This window comes from Osmerus mordax, chromosome 10 (genome assembly GCF_038355195.1).
Source record: "Osmerus mordax isolate fOsmMor3 chromosome 10, fOsmMor3.pri, whole genome shotgun sequence".
Classification (NCBI taxonomy): Eukaryota; Metazoa; Chordata; class Actinopteri; order Osmeriformes; family Osmeridae; genus Osmerus; species Osmerus mordax.
In genome coordinates this window covers 13,813,752-13,832,128 of record NC_090059.1, presented here as the reverse complement: position 1 = coordinate 13,832,128, position 18,377 = coordinate 13,813,752, and the positions used below count along the sequence as shown (strand labels likewise).

Here is an 18,377-nt window from a genome sequence, read left to right as displayed (position 1 = left end):
CCTCCCCTCCCCTCCCCTCCCCTCCCCTCCCCTCCCCTCCCCTCCCCTCCCCTCCCCTCTCCTCTCCTCTCCTCTCCTCTCAGGCCAACGTAGGGGCAGAATCACACTGACGTTAACGGGTCAGCTCGGAGGCGGGACCACATCCCCGAAGGACGACACACTTATGAATAATACAACAGGGAGGGGCACAGGCCACTGAGCGTGTGCAAGGAGGAAGGGGGGGGAGAAGGTATATACCTCCCTCCCTCCCCCCAGCCCTTCTCCCTCCCTCCCCCCAGCCCTTCTCGTAGACGCCCCCTGATGGCTGCTGCTACAGAAGGTCGGTGGGAGAGAGAGAGGAGGAGAGAAGAGGAGAGAGGAAACGACGAGAGGATGGTGTGCTGAGACTCAGTCTGTGTGTGAGAGAGAGAGGCAGTGAGAGAAAAAGAAGGGTGGGGTGTTGGGCAGAAGGACGGATGAGGAACATGCCCAGTGGAGAGAGAGAGGTCCAGCTATGACAGCTATGCTCAGCCCCAAGATCAGACAGACCAGGAGAGGTGAGGCTACACATTTACCTATCTACAGCGTTATCCGTCTTTTTGTAACCGATGTACAAGCTTTTGCTACACTTTATCAATGCTGTAAATCTACATCTTCTGTAGACACCTTTACATATCCATTTACCTGGATCTCTGTCAATGTTTTCTATTTGTTTTTCCAGCTACCAATGTGACAGTATAGCACACACAAACAGACACTGAAGGCTACACTTAAGGCATATTTCTTTATGGAGTACTCTTCATAGGAGCCACAATTTAGCTAGTCCAGCCATTAGATTTGTAGAATCATTCATTCTTTATCATCATGATGTGTGTCAGATGTTAGTCAGCTTCAGTCCATGATGGTGGAAGCACAATTCTTACAGTATTCTATGCACACATTTGGGTGCATTTATGAATGATTTGAACACATAAAGCACACTACTGCACCAGCATGAATTCTATGAGCATTCTAATGGTTAAGATTGTACCAGAATTGTACCATGACTGTCTGAATTTTATTAAGATCTTGGGTTTTGGTTTACAGATGCTAAGTTCTCATCAGTTGCTTGTCAAGATGCTGCTTTCGCAATTTCCTGCTTTCTCGCCTCTGTTTGAATGACAGAAACATTCAGCTAGTGGTTGCTTCTAAAAATACACAGAACTCACTAAAAACACTTTGTGTATCCTCTTGTAAACTAAATGACTAAATGACGTTGAAAGTATCTGTGGGAATGTTGTTGAAATAAATTATTTTAGCTGAATTATTCTTATGGGTTTCAAGAATTCTCAGCATGACATTTGTAATAAGCACTTTAGCACAGATGTCCACATTTCATTCAACAAGCCTCAATAGATGTTGTAGATACTTCTAAGTCTGTCTTAAGAATCAGTAAGCATCTTTAATTACCCACGTCAGCTGTTCCACCCCTCTCCCCTCCCCCACCCATCCTTCCGTCGCCATGCCCACGAAATACGTTACCATGGTTTTGTGCTGTGAAACCTGACTATACTACAAGCAGCACACACACACATGCACACAAAAACACATACACACACAGAACACATGTATTGCTCAGCCTATCAGGCAGTGCCAACCATCCGCTGGTTCCCAGGGGGTTAACACACACATTCATCAGCAGAGAGGCAGAGGAAAGAGAGTACGGGTAACTGGAAATCGCAGTGTGTGATGCACCTGTAACTGCCCACACCATTTCCCATGCATCATAAATCAGACAGTGACCAGATTAATGAAATTGAATTTCTCAAATGGATTCCATGCAAGCAGAGAGAGCCAGGTAATTCATTCTCTCACCGATACGGTGCAGGCAATGTGATTCCACCCATGACATCTTAATGGATGGCCTCGCTCTGATGTGTGTGAGGCTGTACATGTAATTCAGGTTGATGATAAATATACAGCTCAAAAGTGCATTACTTATGGTATGTGTGTGCTAGTATGTGTTTGTTTGTGCTGTAACTTGGAAACACGATCACATATCCAGGACGTTTGTCTTAAAAATAATAATTCTATCCCCCCTGCGGATGACAACTTTATTTTTTATATAACTTCAAGTAAGCATCACAGTGCTAGCCTAATTGGACAGTCTTTCATAGAAGTGTAAAGTATTTGTGAAAAACATTTGTTTTTTTTTGCGGGTGTGAGCTAGTTTTTAAATTGCGATCATGTTACACAGAAACATTTAGCTAAACAGACCGGACATCGACAATGACCTCAGCAGTACATCATACTTGTGTATGTGTGAGATAACTCACTGGTAGTATCAGTGAAGCTGATACAAGGCAGTTCAAAGTGATTTATGTATGTGCACAGTATAACACAGGGCATTCTGAGCAATGAAATTCTTCAAGCAACTACATAGTAGGCATGAAAAAAGGAAAAGGAAATATTCATCAAAAAAACAAGTCATACATTACTCATGCTTATTCATCCTCAATGGGTCATAGTCCAAGGCCAGATAAAATATATGACACACAGAGCTGATACAATATGGACCAATGTCCAGTACACTGAACTTCTGGCATCAGTCTGACAGGAGATGACTGAGTAGGTGTCCAGGACCACATACAGTATGTATAGGATTGTATCATAGACTGAGGAATTGGTGACTCATGCTTTACTATGCCTAGCATCTAAAGAAAGACACTACAAATAGCTGTTCTTTAAATAAATGGAGGGGATTTGGAGAAACAGTCTATTTGCAAAACTTTTCGAATACAGGCCTGACTTGTTATACTTCTAGAACAACCACATTGTAGCTACACCCATGACACACACGGAACACATGAATCATCAGAAATCTCTAAACTGGTAAGGAGAGTTGGTCTACACACAAACACACACACACACACACACACACACACACACACAGACACACACACACGTGAGTCAGATCACTGGCTAGTTTCTTCCAGTGTGCCTGCCTGCGATCCATACAGCTGGGTGTCTAAGCCTCTAAACAGCATTACACTTTCTGCGTCACTGTGGCAACAACTTACACATGGTCTCTCTGGACCAATAGCAGCTGGTTCCATCCTGCAGAGTCAGTTGTAAAGAGGCAATGTGGAATTTAACACAGATGTTTCCCCAGAATGTCTGTTTAGGAAACCCCCAATGCAAAATATTGTTGAGCATACGCACATGTTGTTACCCAGAAATACAGCTTGTGTGTTCTGGTGAAAATCATTGACAGCTTATCTGAGCTGAAGAAGAAGATGATTAGTTTCAAGTTTTTTATTGTCAGGTGCACAGAACAACACAAGGTAACGCAAGCAATCTGGCATAACATAACACATAAGTACTAAGAACATGAATTACATCAGACTTTTGCTGTTATTGCTATCACTGTACAATAGTTCACTGTCTCTCAGGACTCTAGAACACAGGGTTGTTCCAGAGTTTCAGCAGCAAAGCATTATGGATGGGGGAAGAACACCATCAAAGGCAGGAGCACAAGAATACGGAATGAAGGAGAGAGAGGCAGAAAAAGTTAAATATTTGGAGAAATAGATACAAGGAGCGATGAGTCCGATAGGGAGAGATACAAGGGTGAGTGGGAGAGATAGTGGCAGTAGATGAGGGAGGCGAGGAATGGGGGAGTGAGAAGGAGAGGAAGATGATAGTCAGCTAGACGGAGATAGGGACAGAGCTCTGAGGGGAGAGACAGCTGGTTAATGTGATATACAGCCCCTAACGCTCTGAGAAGAGAAGCCCATACGGAAAGCAACAATACCAGTGGTAATCTCCTCTGCTACTACTGTAGTAGCCTAGTCTGCCACAGCAGTCTACCCTCATTTGTGTCCTTAAGAAAGTACGGAAGACTGATGGATGTTGGTCATGCTTAATTGGGTGCAGACAGCTTGGCTGACCTCGTCAACAGACATATCTGGTGGAAATGTATTTTTCTATTTGAGCTAGAGGCCATGGCACAGACCAGCGATCCAACACACATCATTCCAACAGATCCAGAGTTTTCCCAGGCTTAGACTCACATCCTCATAAATCCAGGCCCTTGTAGATGGTCAGACATGACCCTACCCGTTTTTTTCCTGTCAGGAGAAGGATGAGGGAATAAAAGGGTAAACATTGATTTTCAGCCCACCTTTTCCTCCCCCTCTCGGCCATCTGAGCATTGATCCTGTGTGCCACGAGGAGGAGCAGAAGTGAGGAGGTCTGACCAATTGATTCCTATAAATTATACATGATCACAAAATAGCTTTGTCTTGTTTGCCTAACTAGAGTTGCGCCCATGGAGAGAGACTTGCTGCTAAGCACAGTCAGCATCGAGTAAATGAGGCTAAATGCGAATTCTGATTTCATTTTCTAAATTAAAATAGTAATACAGATAAGCAAATTATGACCGATTCACATTCACCCTAACAAGGGATGTTTCAGGTTGTAATGCAGCTCTAATTTGGTACAAGTACAGCAACAGACACAGACACTAGGCAGATGAAGAGCCCCTTTATCTGCCTCCTCTATCTGACAGGGCCTATCCTGAGTGGGCTCCAGTTACAGCAGACCCACAGTCCCAGGAGGTCTTATTATTGCAGTTCAAAAGGCTTCTGTGTTCTAATGGTCTGCCAGAATAGACAATAAGTCTCTTCCAAGGGCTTCACCTGAGGCACAGTTCATCCTTCTCTCTCTCTGTCTGTCTTCCTGCCTGCACTCTGCGCTCTGTGCTCCCACCCTGGGAGGGCCCTCTGCCCAGGGCTGTCGGACGTCCTTGTGTGGGCTCGCCTTGTGTCTAGATTGCTTGGCTCTGGGTCGAAGCTCACCTCGAGTCTGGGTCTTTTGCAGCAGACAGGCTGTCTGCAGACTGAGGTCTGTAACCTGTACACACTGTATGTGTATTTGTACTAATTTGTTTCTGGTGTGTGTGTGTCCTCAGCCAGGTCCAAGAGCATGGTGATGGGAGAGGTGTCACGGGGTCCGTGTCGTCCGTCCTCCCCCGGTGTCCAGGAGGGGGCGCTCAAGGCTGGCTGGCTGAAGAAACAGCGCAGCATCATGAAGAACTGGCAGCTCCGCTGGTTCGTGCTGCGCTCCGACCAGCTCTACTTCTACAAGGACGAGGAGGAGACCAAGCCACAGGTAACCCAGGCGACCACAACACAGGCCTGCCAAGAACACTCCGGCAACTCTGACAAACTGGAGTACTGTAACATCCTCCTGGCATATATTTAAGTTTAGAGAATCTAAAGAATAGGGGAGGCATGTTGTTATGGCTTTCATACTCCTGCTGTTCTTTCCACATCCCATAGTGTTTTGTCCATAAGTACAGTATTCGATTACTGCTATACTCTCAGTTTTCCATGCATCCTTTCATTGTTCCATTCATATTCATGCTGTGTTCCATAATCATCTCCAAACATACGCTCCTGAGATGTCAACACTTACAATTGATTCCATCGATCTCCACATCCGGCCCCCTCGACTTGACTGACCAATGTTTTCTATGTGAACGGCATCATCAAAGCCTTGGCCCGAGTCTCTATTCCGGGGGAACACCAACTGAACTGAAGCATTTGACTGGCCTTTCTTAATCACAGTCTGTCAATACTTATCCTGCCAGCATTGATTTCCTCCGTTCCTCACCACCCCCACCCCCCCTCTTCCATCCCCCCTGACCACCACCACACCCACCTTAACCATGTCCCACTGGGCAGACCGGAGATGAGCGCAAAAGTGTCAATCTGGCCTCTCTCGTCTCCTCTACCATCTAATCAATAGGAATGAGTGCATAGAGCTGTGTAGGCAAGTCTCAGAGCTGTGGGAGCTCCTGTCCAGATGAAAGGAATGGGAGACTTGGGGGAGGCGGTGGAGGGGTGGTGGGGTGTGATAGGACGGAATTGGAATCGGAAAGTAGGCAATCTATGTGTATATTTCATCATGCAGGAAAACACCACAGAGGAATGGGATGGGGTTGAGTCTCAAATGAGAACTCTTAACACATGAGAGAATAAGAGATTTCTGTCCCGGTCCGAAACCGACCCACACACCACACAAAGGATTAGGTAGTTATAATGTATACTGTATACTAGTCAATATTTACATAACAAAGAGCTACGGTATTATTCATTGTCTAAACCTGTCCAATCCTTTTAGATCTCGGTGGTTCTGAGTCTCCAGGGGGTGAAGGGACAGGGGGAGGTTGTAGAACCCAGCAGGGTGACGTAGTTCTATGTGTCGCCTGTCTTCTCTCATCTTTGGCCAGCAGTATTCAGAGCACGCTGACTGCCCCCCTGGGAGGCTCTGCTGTGCGCCTCGTCCCTGGCCCTTCCCCGACGCGCTAGCCATTTGTTGCCATGGCGACTAATGTGGCTACAGCCTGGCCTCTGGTGAGGCCGTTTGGCAAGTTCCATCCTGTTTGATGACGGGTGCCAGCTTGTCATTGGCAGAACAACACTGGCATTTCCTCTCAGAGTAGAGTCTTGTTTGCTTGAATCCGATTCTTGTGTAAAATGGTCATTGATCTGCTGATTTAATCTGTGTACATGTCTTTTCTTACTTCCAATAACATGAGCAAGTGAAGGGCAATTAATAAAATAATAAAGATGAACTCTCAATGTCTTTACATGAAGCACAGATTAAGAAGCTTTTCTCGTCTCTCCTCTCCTCTCCTCTCCCATCCCCTCCTCTCCTCTCCCCTCTCCTCTCCTCTCCTCTCCTCTCCTCTCCTCTCCTCTCCTCTCCTCTCCTCTCCTCTCCTCTCCTCTCCTCTCCTCTCCTCTCCTCTCCTCTCCTCTCCTCTCCTCTCCTCTCCTCTCCTCTCCTCTCTCATCCCCTTTCCTCCTCTCCTCTCTCCTCTCTCCTCTCCCATCCCCTCTCCTCCTCTCCTCCAGGGCTGTATACCTCTGCAGGGCTGCCAAGTAAACGAGCTCACGGCAAACCCAGATGAGCCAGGAAGGCACCTGTTTGAAATCGTACCAGGTGAGCAGTACTATCAGGACATGATATTACGTAAACGATATTTTCTCAGTGGCTCTGCACTGCCCTCTAGATATTCAAAAGCTTCAAGGATATAGAAGTGTATTAATGAGTCAGCAGGGAGCGCTGCTGAGAACATTAACATATTCTTACAGTAGGTTTGGTTATGAGATTATGAGTATGTTTGACACATTTTCACATCCCAGCTGGAAATGCTTGAGATGGCATGTTTCATGCCAGATAATCTTCACTTTATCAAAGGTTCTTCTTAGAAGTTTCTTAGGAGTTTACTCATGCAAAGGAGATTTTAAATCAATGCCAGCCTCAGGTAACCACAGAACAGAATTTCAGCTTTTTCTACTTTTAGAGAAAATATGCATTTATCCCAAGCTTTACAACTTCAAGAAACCAATAAACTCTCCCTCTCTCTTTCTCAGAAGCTTGTCTGAAACTTGTCCACATGGCATGGTAGCTTAGCCTGGGGCTGATGTACGACAGAGAATCCCCTTATTCAGCTCTTCTTAGTATTACTTTAACGTGATCAATTGTAAATGGTTTAATTGCCGTTTTTTATTAGTCGGGCAGTCATGGCTGGCTAGCATCGTTGACTAAGGATTGCATTTGTTTGTTGGTCAGTTTATCTCTGTTTATTGTAGCCTGCAGGCCTGTGTGTGTCTGTGTGATTTATTTATGGAGAGTAAATATGGCAGAGGAGTGTGATCCCCAATCAGCCCTAACTGAGAAAGTGGGCATGGTCACAGGCAGGCACACACACACACACACACACACACACACACACACACACACACACACCCTTAAGCAAGGAATCTTTAAACAGTGAGATTACAACTATTATAGCAGGCTTCTATATTAGGTGATTTTAAATTCAATCCATGTTGTGCTGTTTCCTACACAGTCCAATTATACGGGGATGCGCGTCACTACACTGTATGGCTGAGACTTTGATGTTCTTTTGCAGGAGATATATAGTACCAGTCAAAAGTTTGGACACATTTTCCCATTCAAAATGTGTCCAAACTTTTGACTGGTACTGTATAATGCCCTTATGTATCCTACGATCCCTTCAAAACAGTGTATGTGGATCTTATGCAGGGGCAAGGGGTAGGCTACTTTGGATTCAGTGGTTATCTTCGCAAACTACAGTTTCCTAAGATCAGGCAACACAATGATTTATTTCTTCTTCTTCAAATACTCAAGCTGGGAATACAGTACCCATCGTTTAGTGAAGAATACTCTCTCCAAGCAATTAACCTACGCACATTAAAGGTCAATGTTTCTTCCTGAGACCTGTCTCAAGACCATTCTCTTCACACGGGGTCATCCACACAGGGCTAGAAGTCCCGTGATCTCCTGAGTGTGATGTGACCACCACCCCCCGCCCACCTCCCACCTCCCCCCACCTCCCCACCCCACACCCCCACCCCACGCCCCACACCCCAGCCAGTGTGTGTGCGTGTGCTTGGAGCTGCTCTTTTGTTCTGATATGGTCCCACATCAGTCTATCAAAGGAGGGTTTTGCTTCAGGATTTCCCTGTAAGTCATTTCATTGTGCATGTGTGTGTTTGTGTGTGTGTGTTATTTGGTGTGGAAGCTCAAAGGTCCTTGTCCTGTCTGAGGACATAAAGGACAGGCAGCGGCTTAACTGAGGCATGAATCTGCTTAACTCCATTTTGGCCCAGAACAAAATTTGGCAGGAGTCAGGAAATTCCTTATCCACTCATTTCCTAAAATACATTGCTATTGACAGACATCTTTTTCAGCTTTTGCATTCAAACGAGAGCATTGGGTTCTTTTATTCAAGGGCATATAAATGAGATTTTATTTTAGTTTGTGAATATACCTTCTCAAGGTCAGATATAATGCTCCTCTGTCCTCCTGCATTGTAAACTATAAAAAAGCAGTGAACCACGGCATAGCCAATCTGAAATTCCAGTGCTTGAAGTTGAAAAGAGGCTGGGACTGTAGCCTATCAGAGCAAAGGAAACATGAAATAATCTTTGCTTTTTAAAATGTTCTGTATTTAAAGGACCTAACCAAGGCTAAGCTGCCTTTTGTGTAGGCTTTAAACTATTAAGCTATCTGGGAAACAACAGTCAGAAAAGGGGTGCTGCATACACACACACACACACGCACAAACACACACACACACAGATGCCTGTGTAAACGTGACCACTTCAGCTAATTCATTCATTATTGTAGAGTACTTGTTTAGCCAGCACACACGAGTAGGTGCTCTCTCTCTCTCTCTCTCTCTCTCTCTCTCTCTCTCTCTCTCTCTCTCTCTCTCTCTCTCTCTCTCTCTCTCTCTCTCTCTCTCTCTCTCTCTCTCTCTCTCTCTCTCTCTCTCTCTCATCTCATCTGATTTCTTTAAAATGCAAGTTCACTGCTTACTGTATAAGGCATTATAAAATATCCCCATAGAACAATGTGTCTTTGTAACACCCCACGTCAATGAAAAGAAACTTAAGCAGACACTGAGAATTGTAACAGCATAGGAGATACCCTGTCTGGATAGAGGCATCATTTTATGGAGCTGTAGATTGGGTTTATTGGAAGTGCCATTGTGTCTACGGTAGCAGCTATGTATGTCTGTTTTTTTTCCCACACATCCCTCACGCTTCTTTCGAGTCTCTTAGTGACTAGCGAACTGCATAGGCCAGCATACACATCATACAGTGGACATGCACTGTAAATCTGTCAACAGGGGACCCATTAAGTCCAGCAAGTCCTAACAAATGACATGGAAACGGTATCACTGTGTTGATCTGTCAAGACTGAGTGAAAGACAAATTGGTCCAAAATGAAAGAGCGAGCTAATCTATTCTGTGAGGTTTGCCCTGCAATTCTGATCTATTCAGTTCAATATTCAGGAGGTGTAATGATTGATTAGCACAGTCTATTTGTTTCCAGTGTGTGTGTGTTTGTGTGTGTGAGAGGGAGAGAGAGTGTGGAGGGGGGGTGTTTGGCAAGAATGGGAAGTACAGCCCATCTCCAAGTCACTCCTCACACAGCAAGGGGGAGAAAGAGAGAGTGAGACAGAGAGAGAGAGAAAGAGAGAGAGAGAGAGAGAAAGAGAGAGAGAGAGAGAGAGAGAGAGAGAGAGAGAGAGAGAGAGAGAGAGAGAGAGAGAGAGAGAGAGAGAGAGAGAGAGAGAGAGAGAGAGAGAGAGAGAGAGAGAGAGAGAGAAAAAGAAAGAGAGAGACAGAGAGAGAAAAATCAGCTTTTTGGAGCTTACTCTTCTGGGATTTGCTTCTCTCTAGGGGAGCGGTGGAATAAGACCTGCTGCCCATGCTAGTGAATGAGAAACAGAACGTATGAATGAACAAGTAAAAGAAAAGAAGAACGAAAGAAAGAAAGGGACTTGTTTTTCGGGTTTTGTTTAGTCTGGCATTGAGCATGCCTCTCTGGCACATCCTGCCCAGTACCAATACCTGTGTACGGATCTACTGTCTTGAGAGGGGCTGTGTGGGGTTGGTGTGCCCGGTTCATGACCCTGCTAGCCCAGCCCCAGCCCCAGCCCTGACCCCAGCCCTAACCCTGGGCCTCAGCCAGCTAGCCTAACTACGCCATGGGAAACATGGGGCTGGGTTGCTGCAAACCAGGGAGACTCCAGAAGGAACACTTGCAAGGTAACAGGCTTTTATCTGCTTGGTTGATTTGGATTGGAGAGAACAGCTTTAAACATCATGACTGAGGGTTCAAGCCCCACACAAGCCAGAAAGGAAATGATGGGTTCCGTGATAAATGCTTGATATAAGTTGATACTGTATATGTTTAAGCTATTGATTGTGACCAGTGGTCAAGCAAGGTGGAACCGGCTAAGAACAGATTGGTCTGAGTTGTATCCAAGGCTGTTGAGGTCCTTTGGAAGTGTGCATGTTTGGGCCAACAGTGAAGATGTAGGCCTGGCCTGTTGTGTCCACAAGGGGTGTATGTGATAGCAACACGCAATGCATGAGTTTTGAGGCCTCAGACGGGGTCATCTGAAGATCGTTTATGTTGGAGATGATGGTGTGCACGTCAAACACTGAAAAGGGCTGTAGCTTCTTAGATAAGTGTTCTTAGCTGTGAGGCAGTCACAAATCTAATTGAAGACAAGTCTAGAATGATGTGTCCTTGATCAAACACCTTTTAACACTCACTTCTGTAAGGAACAGTTTCCCAGTCTAAAGATGCATATTATTGGCTTCGCTAGTAAGGGTTCAGAATTAAGTGGATTGTTTCATACATTCCAGAGGTTTCCACATTCTACAGAATAACTCTCCACACATGTCCATTTCTCTAGAAACAGAGCTGTATATCATACACTGCACAAAGAGCAACCAGTTACTGTCTCAATTCCCAGCATGATTAATCACCAGATCAGTGCTATTTACCACATTAGTAACACACTGACCATTGTGACAATACCACTTTTACAGCTCTCCCCACATGACCACATGACTACAGCAATGGACCCAAAATAGGCTTCACTATCACCAGGGACAATCAACGTTTAAATAAACACATAATAAGTATAGTATATTTTATATCCATTATATATTGGTTATATTAGTGTTTTTATAAAAAGTGAGTTTATCCTGAAATACGCATGAGTTATCAGTGTAATCCTTAACTGCAGGTGTCTATTTAACTGATCCCTCAGTCTTTTAGCTTGATCAGAAAGTTCACATTTGCTACTGATAAGGAGAAGCTTATTTCTATGCATGAAAAAGTCTCATTCATCCCTATTTAAAAGGTCCATTCCACGGTCTCACTGGGTAGTCTGACATTTACGAAAAACAGGGATACATTTACTTTCAGAACGACCTTCAAAACACACACACTGCCTGTCTAGGGTGGGAAATGGAGATAGAGCTCTGCATAGTCAATATCAGTCTTCCGACAGCACAAGCTTGGGTTGTCTGAGTTTGAAGCATGTTTAAACCACAGCCTCGTCCTCTGTACCGTAATTGTCTGGAAATGAGATCTTTCTTCCTGCAGACCTCCAGACAGCCCGAGGCTGGTGTCTGAATGTCTGGTGTTGCTTGATTGATCTGCTGTACTATGTGTGTAGCAGGGGGCTAAGAGGGTAGTGTCTGTGGTGTTCCAGGCTCCTGTGTGTCTCTACTGTTAGATCATCTTCATCACTCTCTTGATGAGTCTCTAATTTTCAATTCTGGTTTTTAATTATTTGAGGACACACTTTAATTGCTGTCATTACAGAAAATGCAGTATTGGTGACAGCCATTTGAATAAGCAAGTTGAAATATTCACAGGTAGACAATGTTTCATTATTTTGTTGAAATGCAGATGTGCATATCAGATGACAGGCCATCCACAATACTCTGTGTCTGTCTGGACAGACTAAGTTGTTTTTTAAAGAGGGTGACATGTAGGCAAATAACCAGAAAGACTCCACCAATACCACAACAAATTAGTCATCACTGTGTTGCACATTGATGACTGGATATACCATGACAATATCAAAACCCCAGGTCATGAAAATATATTTTGTCAACTTGATCACATTCAGCTTTCCCTATCAGTGTCCCAGAGCCCCAGGTATGGGGACTGAGCACAGACAGACCCTGAGAGCAGTTACTGTGACTGGCCCAGTGTTTGTCACACTGGTGTGAGTTTGCTAAGCTTGCTGACAGTGGCACTTAGTTTTAAGGCACTACTGTTAATATTTGGTTTACCCCGCAGGGCTAAATGAGCCTGTGGAACATGACAAGGGAGAGAGTCCAGCATTCATTACTGAATGAATGGTCAAGGGATATATCTATTCTACTGTCTTGCAGAGGGTTGTCAGTAAAATAGGACAGACTTGAAACTGTACTTAGGCCTTATCCTAGCAACCCGGGTTTGAATCCAGCCTGGGCCTTTTCCTGCATCTTTCTATCTCTGTCCACTACATTTCCTGTCTCTTTGTAACTATCACTGTCCCAATAAAGCAGAAGTGCCTTAAAATATCTATATTTAAAACAAAGTGTAATTGATGGGCCTAATTTGAGTAAAACAACAGTACCATCTAGTGGTAAAATGTCACAAAAATATCCTCCAAACTAACATTTAGAACATGACATAACTGCACAACCCCATTTTAGAAATAAAGACTTCATTATTATTAAGAAATTAAAATGATTTACTACATTTCATTTTAACTTGCCCTACATTGTTTGGTCACAAGAAAAAAGCTTTTGAGATACCTCATCTATGCTCTTAAAGATTTGTGGAATTATAGGCCAAGTGACATCAGCCTTTCATTAACTTTCTTAACTCTCTCCTTCACCCTATCTCTCAAAATGCCTCTAGTTCTGTTTCTCTCTCTTCTACTCTCCGTCTCTTCTCACCCTCCCTCTACTCTTTCTTACCAGGTGGTACAGGAGGAGAGAAGGACCGAGCAGGGGTCAGCCATGAAGCCTTCCTCCTCATGGCCAACTCCCAGACAGACATGGATGACTGGGTCAAAGCCATCCGCAGGGTCATCTGGGCGCCTTTCGGAGGAGGTGCATGTTAAATTGATTGTTTAATATAAACTGTTGGGGTTTTTAAACTAGCTTACAGATCTGATGTGATGACAAAACTGATCATAAAACATCCTGGCACTGTTGTGGCATTCACAGATATACAGTACCCCCTTTCTCATTCTCTTATCTGTGCTCTGACACAATCACTACTGGGACCTATCTTGAACACAAACAGAGCAACTGACATTGACAGGCCGACGGAGTGTGAGCTATGACCTAAATAGTCTAGCACCTTCCCCAGAGTGGCCCCAGATCCATAAGTCTTCACGTCATCTGCGGCCTGGTTGCAGGTATATAGTGTCCTCCCATGGCTACTGTACTTGTCCTGCATCCAGAAATATAACTGGGTTGGGCTGTGACTGTGGACTGTGCAGGAGAAGCATGCTGGAGGTCCAGGTTTAATGTTACCAAGAGGACGTTATTAATAGGAGGATGATAGACTGTAGAGATAAATAACTTCTCTCTAGGTCTGACATCAGGGCTCTTTCATATACAGTATTAACCTCCTATCATGTACAGTATCAGTGGTTGGCTAGCTGGAACATTATTGTGCTCCCTGGTTGGCTCCTGCTGAAAGAGAGCAGAAAATGAAGTTTGTTCTGCATGTGACCCAACTACGATTTTTATGGAGCAAGGTCTGTTTTATCTTGTTTTAGATTGTTAAAGATATGGTACACAGATCATTCTGACGCCGTCATATGGGCATATAGTCGTAGGTTCATGTAGTCTAGGCCTGTCTAGTAGGCTATAAGCCTAACTGAGGGTATCTCATCAAGAAGTTACTCGTTAAAAGTTGTGTAAATGAATTAAAAGGAAAAAGCAATGAACACCTGTTATCCAACAACAGAACAGCCTATCGACTGCTGCACGAGAGTGTATTTAATTTGAATCGTCTCGAATTTACAAGGCCGCTGGAATGCTTTCGACTTCTCAACTCCTCATCAAGAATAGAACTGTCGCCAACTTATGGAACTGTCGTTAACGGAAGTACTCCAGACATAACCAGTGACCTATGTCTGCTATTTCCATTTTCATGTGCTGTCAGCTGGCGTTTTGACACTTAAGTGTGACGGTACTCAAGCATACCTGTCTCGCCCGTCCGCAAGTCCGTTTTCTGTTGCACTGGTACAACTGTGACACTTAGATGTGTCATTACACGATAACGAGAGACACATCGTGTCGGATGTATGAACAGCATTGGATCGATTTACTACGCCCGTCTCTACTCGGGAAATGTGGATTTGGAATGTATGAAAAGAGTGCTCTGCAGCTCTGCGGTTCGTGCTCCGTGACGCACTACGACTATTGCGACTTGTCTTCGAGTTGCGACTGTTGTGCGGAAGCCGCAGGTGAGACTGAGACTAGAGTAGGCAGAACAGGTGGAGTGACAGCATTATCTTCATCTCCAATGGATGCTTGACTAAGGGGTTCGCAGATTCTTGTCGATTTCGGGGAGAGGCAATTACTAGACTACTTTCAATTTGTGAAGTGAATGAATTTTTCTCCACGTTAAATATTCTTTAAACATGTTTGTGCCTGTGTGCAGGCATATTTGGCCAGCGTCTAGAGGACACAGTGCAGTATGAAAAGAAGTTTGGACCACGGCTGGCCCCTCTCCTGGTGGAGCAGTGTGTGGACTTCATCAGAGAAAGAGGTCTGGATGAAGAAGGCTTGTTTAGGATGCCAGGGCAAGCCAACCTGGTAAAGGAGCTACAAGAAGCATTTGACTGTGGAGACAAGCCTCTTTTCGACAGGTAAATACGATCTGTTTGCTCCATTTATATTATACAGAATATTTTAAAGGTACCTTCTAGTTAAGCTGCTTCCCCTGTCATTAAATGTCTGAGCTATGCCAAATATGTTTGGTTCCCTGTGCAGTAACACAGATGTCCACACGGTGGCGTCTCTGCTAAAGCTTTACCTGCGTGAGTTGCCTGAGCCAGTGGTTCCTTTCGCCAAATATGAAGACTTCCTCTCCTGTGCCCAGCTACTTGCCAAAGACGAGGAGGAGGTAAGAATTGTGTGTGTGTGTGCATGCGAGTATGTTTTTCTGTAATTCATCTTGTTTTTTGTTCACTCAGGGTGTACAGGAGCTGGGTAAACAAGTCAGCACATTACCTCTGGCCAACTATAATCTCCTGAAGTACATATGCAAGTAGGTCCAGAGACAAAACATACACAACTGTGCACAACACACACAGGCCTGGACAAAACCTTATATTACACCTTTTTGTTCTAGGTTCCTTGATGAGGTCCAGTCACATGCAAGTGAGAACAAGATGGGTGTTCAGAACCTGGCCACAGTATTTGGACCAAACATCCTCAGGCCTAAGATGGAGGACCCAGTGGCTATTATGGAGGGTATAAATATTCACACATTTACTTCATATAGATACTGGACCTACTGTTGAAGTTATGAGAGTTGTGATATCTTGAGATGAGATATTTAGATACCAATTCAACGTTTTGTATTAGAGTCCAGGTATAATTTGAAACCTCTCAGTTTATTTTATCGTTTGGGAAGATGGTGGTCATAATCCTCTCTCTCAATCTCTCTCTCTGTCTCTTTGTCTCTCGGCCAGGCACCTCTTTAGTTCAGCATCTGATGACCTCCCTGATCAGAGATCACAAGCGTCTGTACTCAGGTAGGGACCAGGAGGTTCCCCAGCTGGACGCCACCCTCCCTGGGCAGCAGCTCCAGCACCGCAACCTTGGGGCCTGGATCTCCGAGGAGGATCTCCACAGCTGCCCCACCTCCCACCCGGACCAGGACCTTCACAGCAGCAGTGCCTCCTCCCTGGATGCCAAGCTCTGTGCTGCCGTCACCCCCAGTCCCAACCCCAACCCTACCCCCAGACTGGGAAAGGGTGAGACGTTGGTCAGCCCCAGCAAGCAGGCTAAGACCCTGCCCTCCTGGAAGTATTCTTTCAAAGGATCGTCAGCCCCTCGGACCCAGGCTCAGGCCAAGCAGATCGTCGTCGTCGTCGGAAGCTCCACGGCCGACGTCAGCAGCGTGACGTCCGGCGGTGGAGGCGGGAACTGGTTGATGAACGGGTTGTCGTCTCTGAGGGGACACCGGCGCACCTCGTCAGGGGAACGCGCCCGCGACCGCGACTCCACCGGCTCCTCTCAAAGGCTGTCCACCTACGACAACGTCACGTCCTCCTCGAGCATGGGGAGCGTGCCCAGCGTGGCCAGCACGCCCTGGTCCACGTCCTCCTGCGAGATCTCCGTTCCGGACTCGGGAGGCAGCGAGTCCGCCGGGCAGCATTGTGGAGGGGTCGGAGAGAAGGAAGACTGGCAGGAGCTGGGCTCCCCTCACGGCCAGAGAGGAAGGGACAGGGGGGAAGGAGGCGGGAGAGGGGAGGTGGGGGCGGAGAGGGGCTCGGAGGACAGCTGCGAGGCGATGGAGCTGTGTGTGAGCAGCGCCGGCTGCAGCGACGACGGGAACAGCGTGGCCGCCGTGCCGACCATCGTGATGTCAGAGGACGGAGATGGGGACGGGGGTCCCAGGGCGTTGAGCTGCCTGGTGGAGGGACTTCAGGAAGAGCTGAGCAAACAGAAGACCGCTTACGAGAGCCGCATCAAAAAGTACGTCCCACCAAGATGACACGACCGAAGAGAAATACTCTGCATATGAACATTGCTTCCCTTTCCTCAGTTAGTTGAAATGTCTCTGTGTGTGTGTGCTCCCCCTGCAGGCTGGAGGACTCCAGCATGGCTCTGTGTGCTCAGATGGAGCGTCTGGAGCAGGAGATGGAGCAGGAGAGAAAGAAGCAGCGCATGCTGGAGATCAAGCTGCGCAACTCGGAGAGAGCACGCCAGGACGCCGAGAACCGCAACCGCCTCTTGGAGAAGGAGATGGAGGACTTCTTCTCCACGCTGGGGGACCTGGCACTCGGGGCAAGGACTAGTGACATTTGAGAGGGAACTGGCGACATTTGAGTGATAACTCTGATATCTTTGAATATATGCTTGAGGGTAAAAAATGAAGAAGGCTACTTCAGCAGCAAAGGACTAGAGGCATATTACTGCATCACGTTTCAATCAGCGCTCGTGTTGGAATAAAAAAGTCAGATAGTGACGAGGAATAGTGATAAAAGAAAGGCCCCATGGTTACCCCTTGATGATGCCTCTGAACCATTGATTGAATTGGAATGAAACTAGTAACAAAGATGTATGCTGGCCAGTAACTAGATCAGGTCCATGACTGTTTTAAAGTATTGGTCAGTGATATCCTTCATTGTACCCTGACAGGGTTTGTATACCAGTACTAGGACTCTGAGATCTGAAGTAGTGTTTTTCAAGCTGTAAGAGGTGTGAGCTGTCGGTTACTTTGTGTTGGTAGGTCAGCACTGGCCTTTTCTAAAACACTGCCATTGCTTTAAATGGGACTCAGTGATGAGGTCTCTGGGCTCAATGAATGGACTTTATAAATGAGAGGATGCAGGAGAGGGTCAGGCATGGAATCTCTACCACAACCAATTGAGACGGGTGCTGTGAAACTTTGCTATCTAGTTTGCTACTGTCCACGCTAATATCTGATACTTACTAAAGTAACTTTAAAGTAAAATATGAGGGTTTAAACAACTGGCATAATGAATAAGCAGTGCCTACAATACAATTCAATAAGCATTAAGGCTATAAAGTGTATGCCTTGTTGTCCATACATCATCTGTCAGTTAGCATTAAAAGTCGTTTGCTGGCCCTAAAGTAGGCCTGCAGTACACTGTGCGTACAAGACACATTGATACCAAAGCCTGTGCTTAGGACCAGAACTGGAAGCCATGTTGGTTTTGGCACACAAAGCTGACCGCTACCCGTTATGTCACCATTTACATTTAGTCATTTAGCAGATGCTCTTATCCAGAGCGACTT

The 18,377-nt window shown here is 45.6% G+C and overlaps 1 protein-coding gene across 2 annotated transcripts; it reads left to right on the top strand.

Moving 5' to 3' along the window:
* Positions 1 to 425: 425 nt before the first annotated feature.
* On the top strand, positions 426 to 17,744 carry arhgap22b (Rho GTPase activating protein 22b). 2 transcript variants are annotated; one of them, XM_067244695.1, is made up of 10 exons: positions 426 to 536; positions 4,931 to 5,130; positions 6,882 to 6,969; positions 13,356 to 13,478; positions 15,046 to 15,253; positions 15,378 to 15,510; positions 15,581 to 15,654; positions 15,739 to 15,860; positions 16,082 to 17,090; positions 17,201 to 17,744. In XM_067244695.1, exons 1-10 carry the CDS (start codon positions 494 to 496, stop codon positions 17,421 to 17,423), a joined length of 2,223 nt encoding a protein of 740 aa, XP_067100796.1. In that variant the 5' UTR covers positions 426 to 493; the 3' UTR covers positions 17,424 to 17,744. The 2 variants fall into 2 exon arrangements, with proteins under 2 accessions (XP_067100796.1, XP_067100795.1); XM_067244694.1 differs by having other exon boundaries at positions 13,347 to 13,478.
* The last annotated feature ends 633 nt before the right edge of the window (positions 17,745 to 18,377 follow it).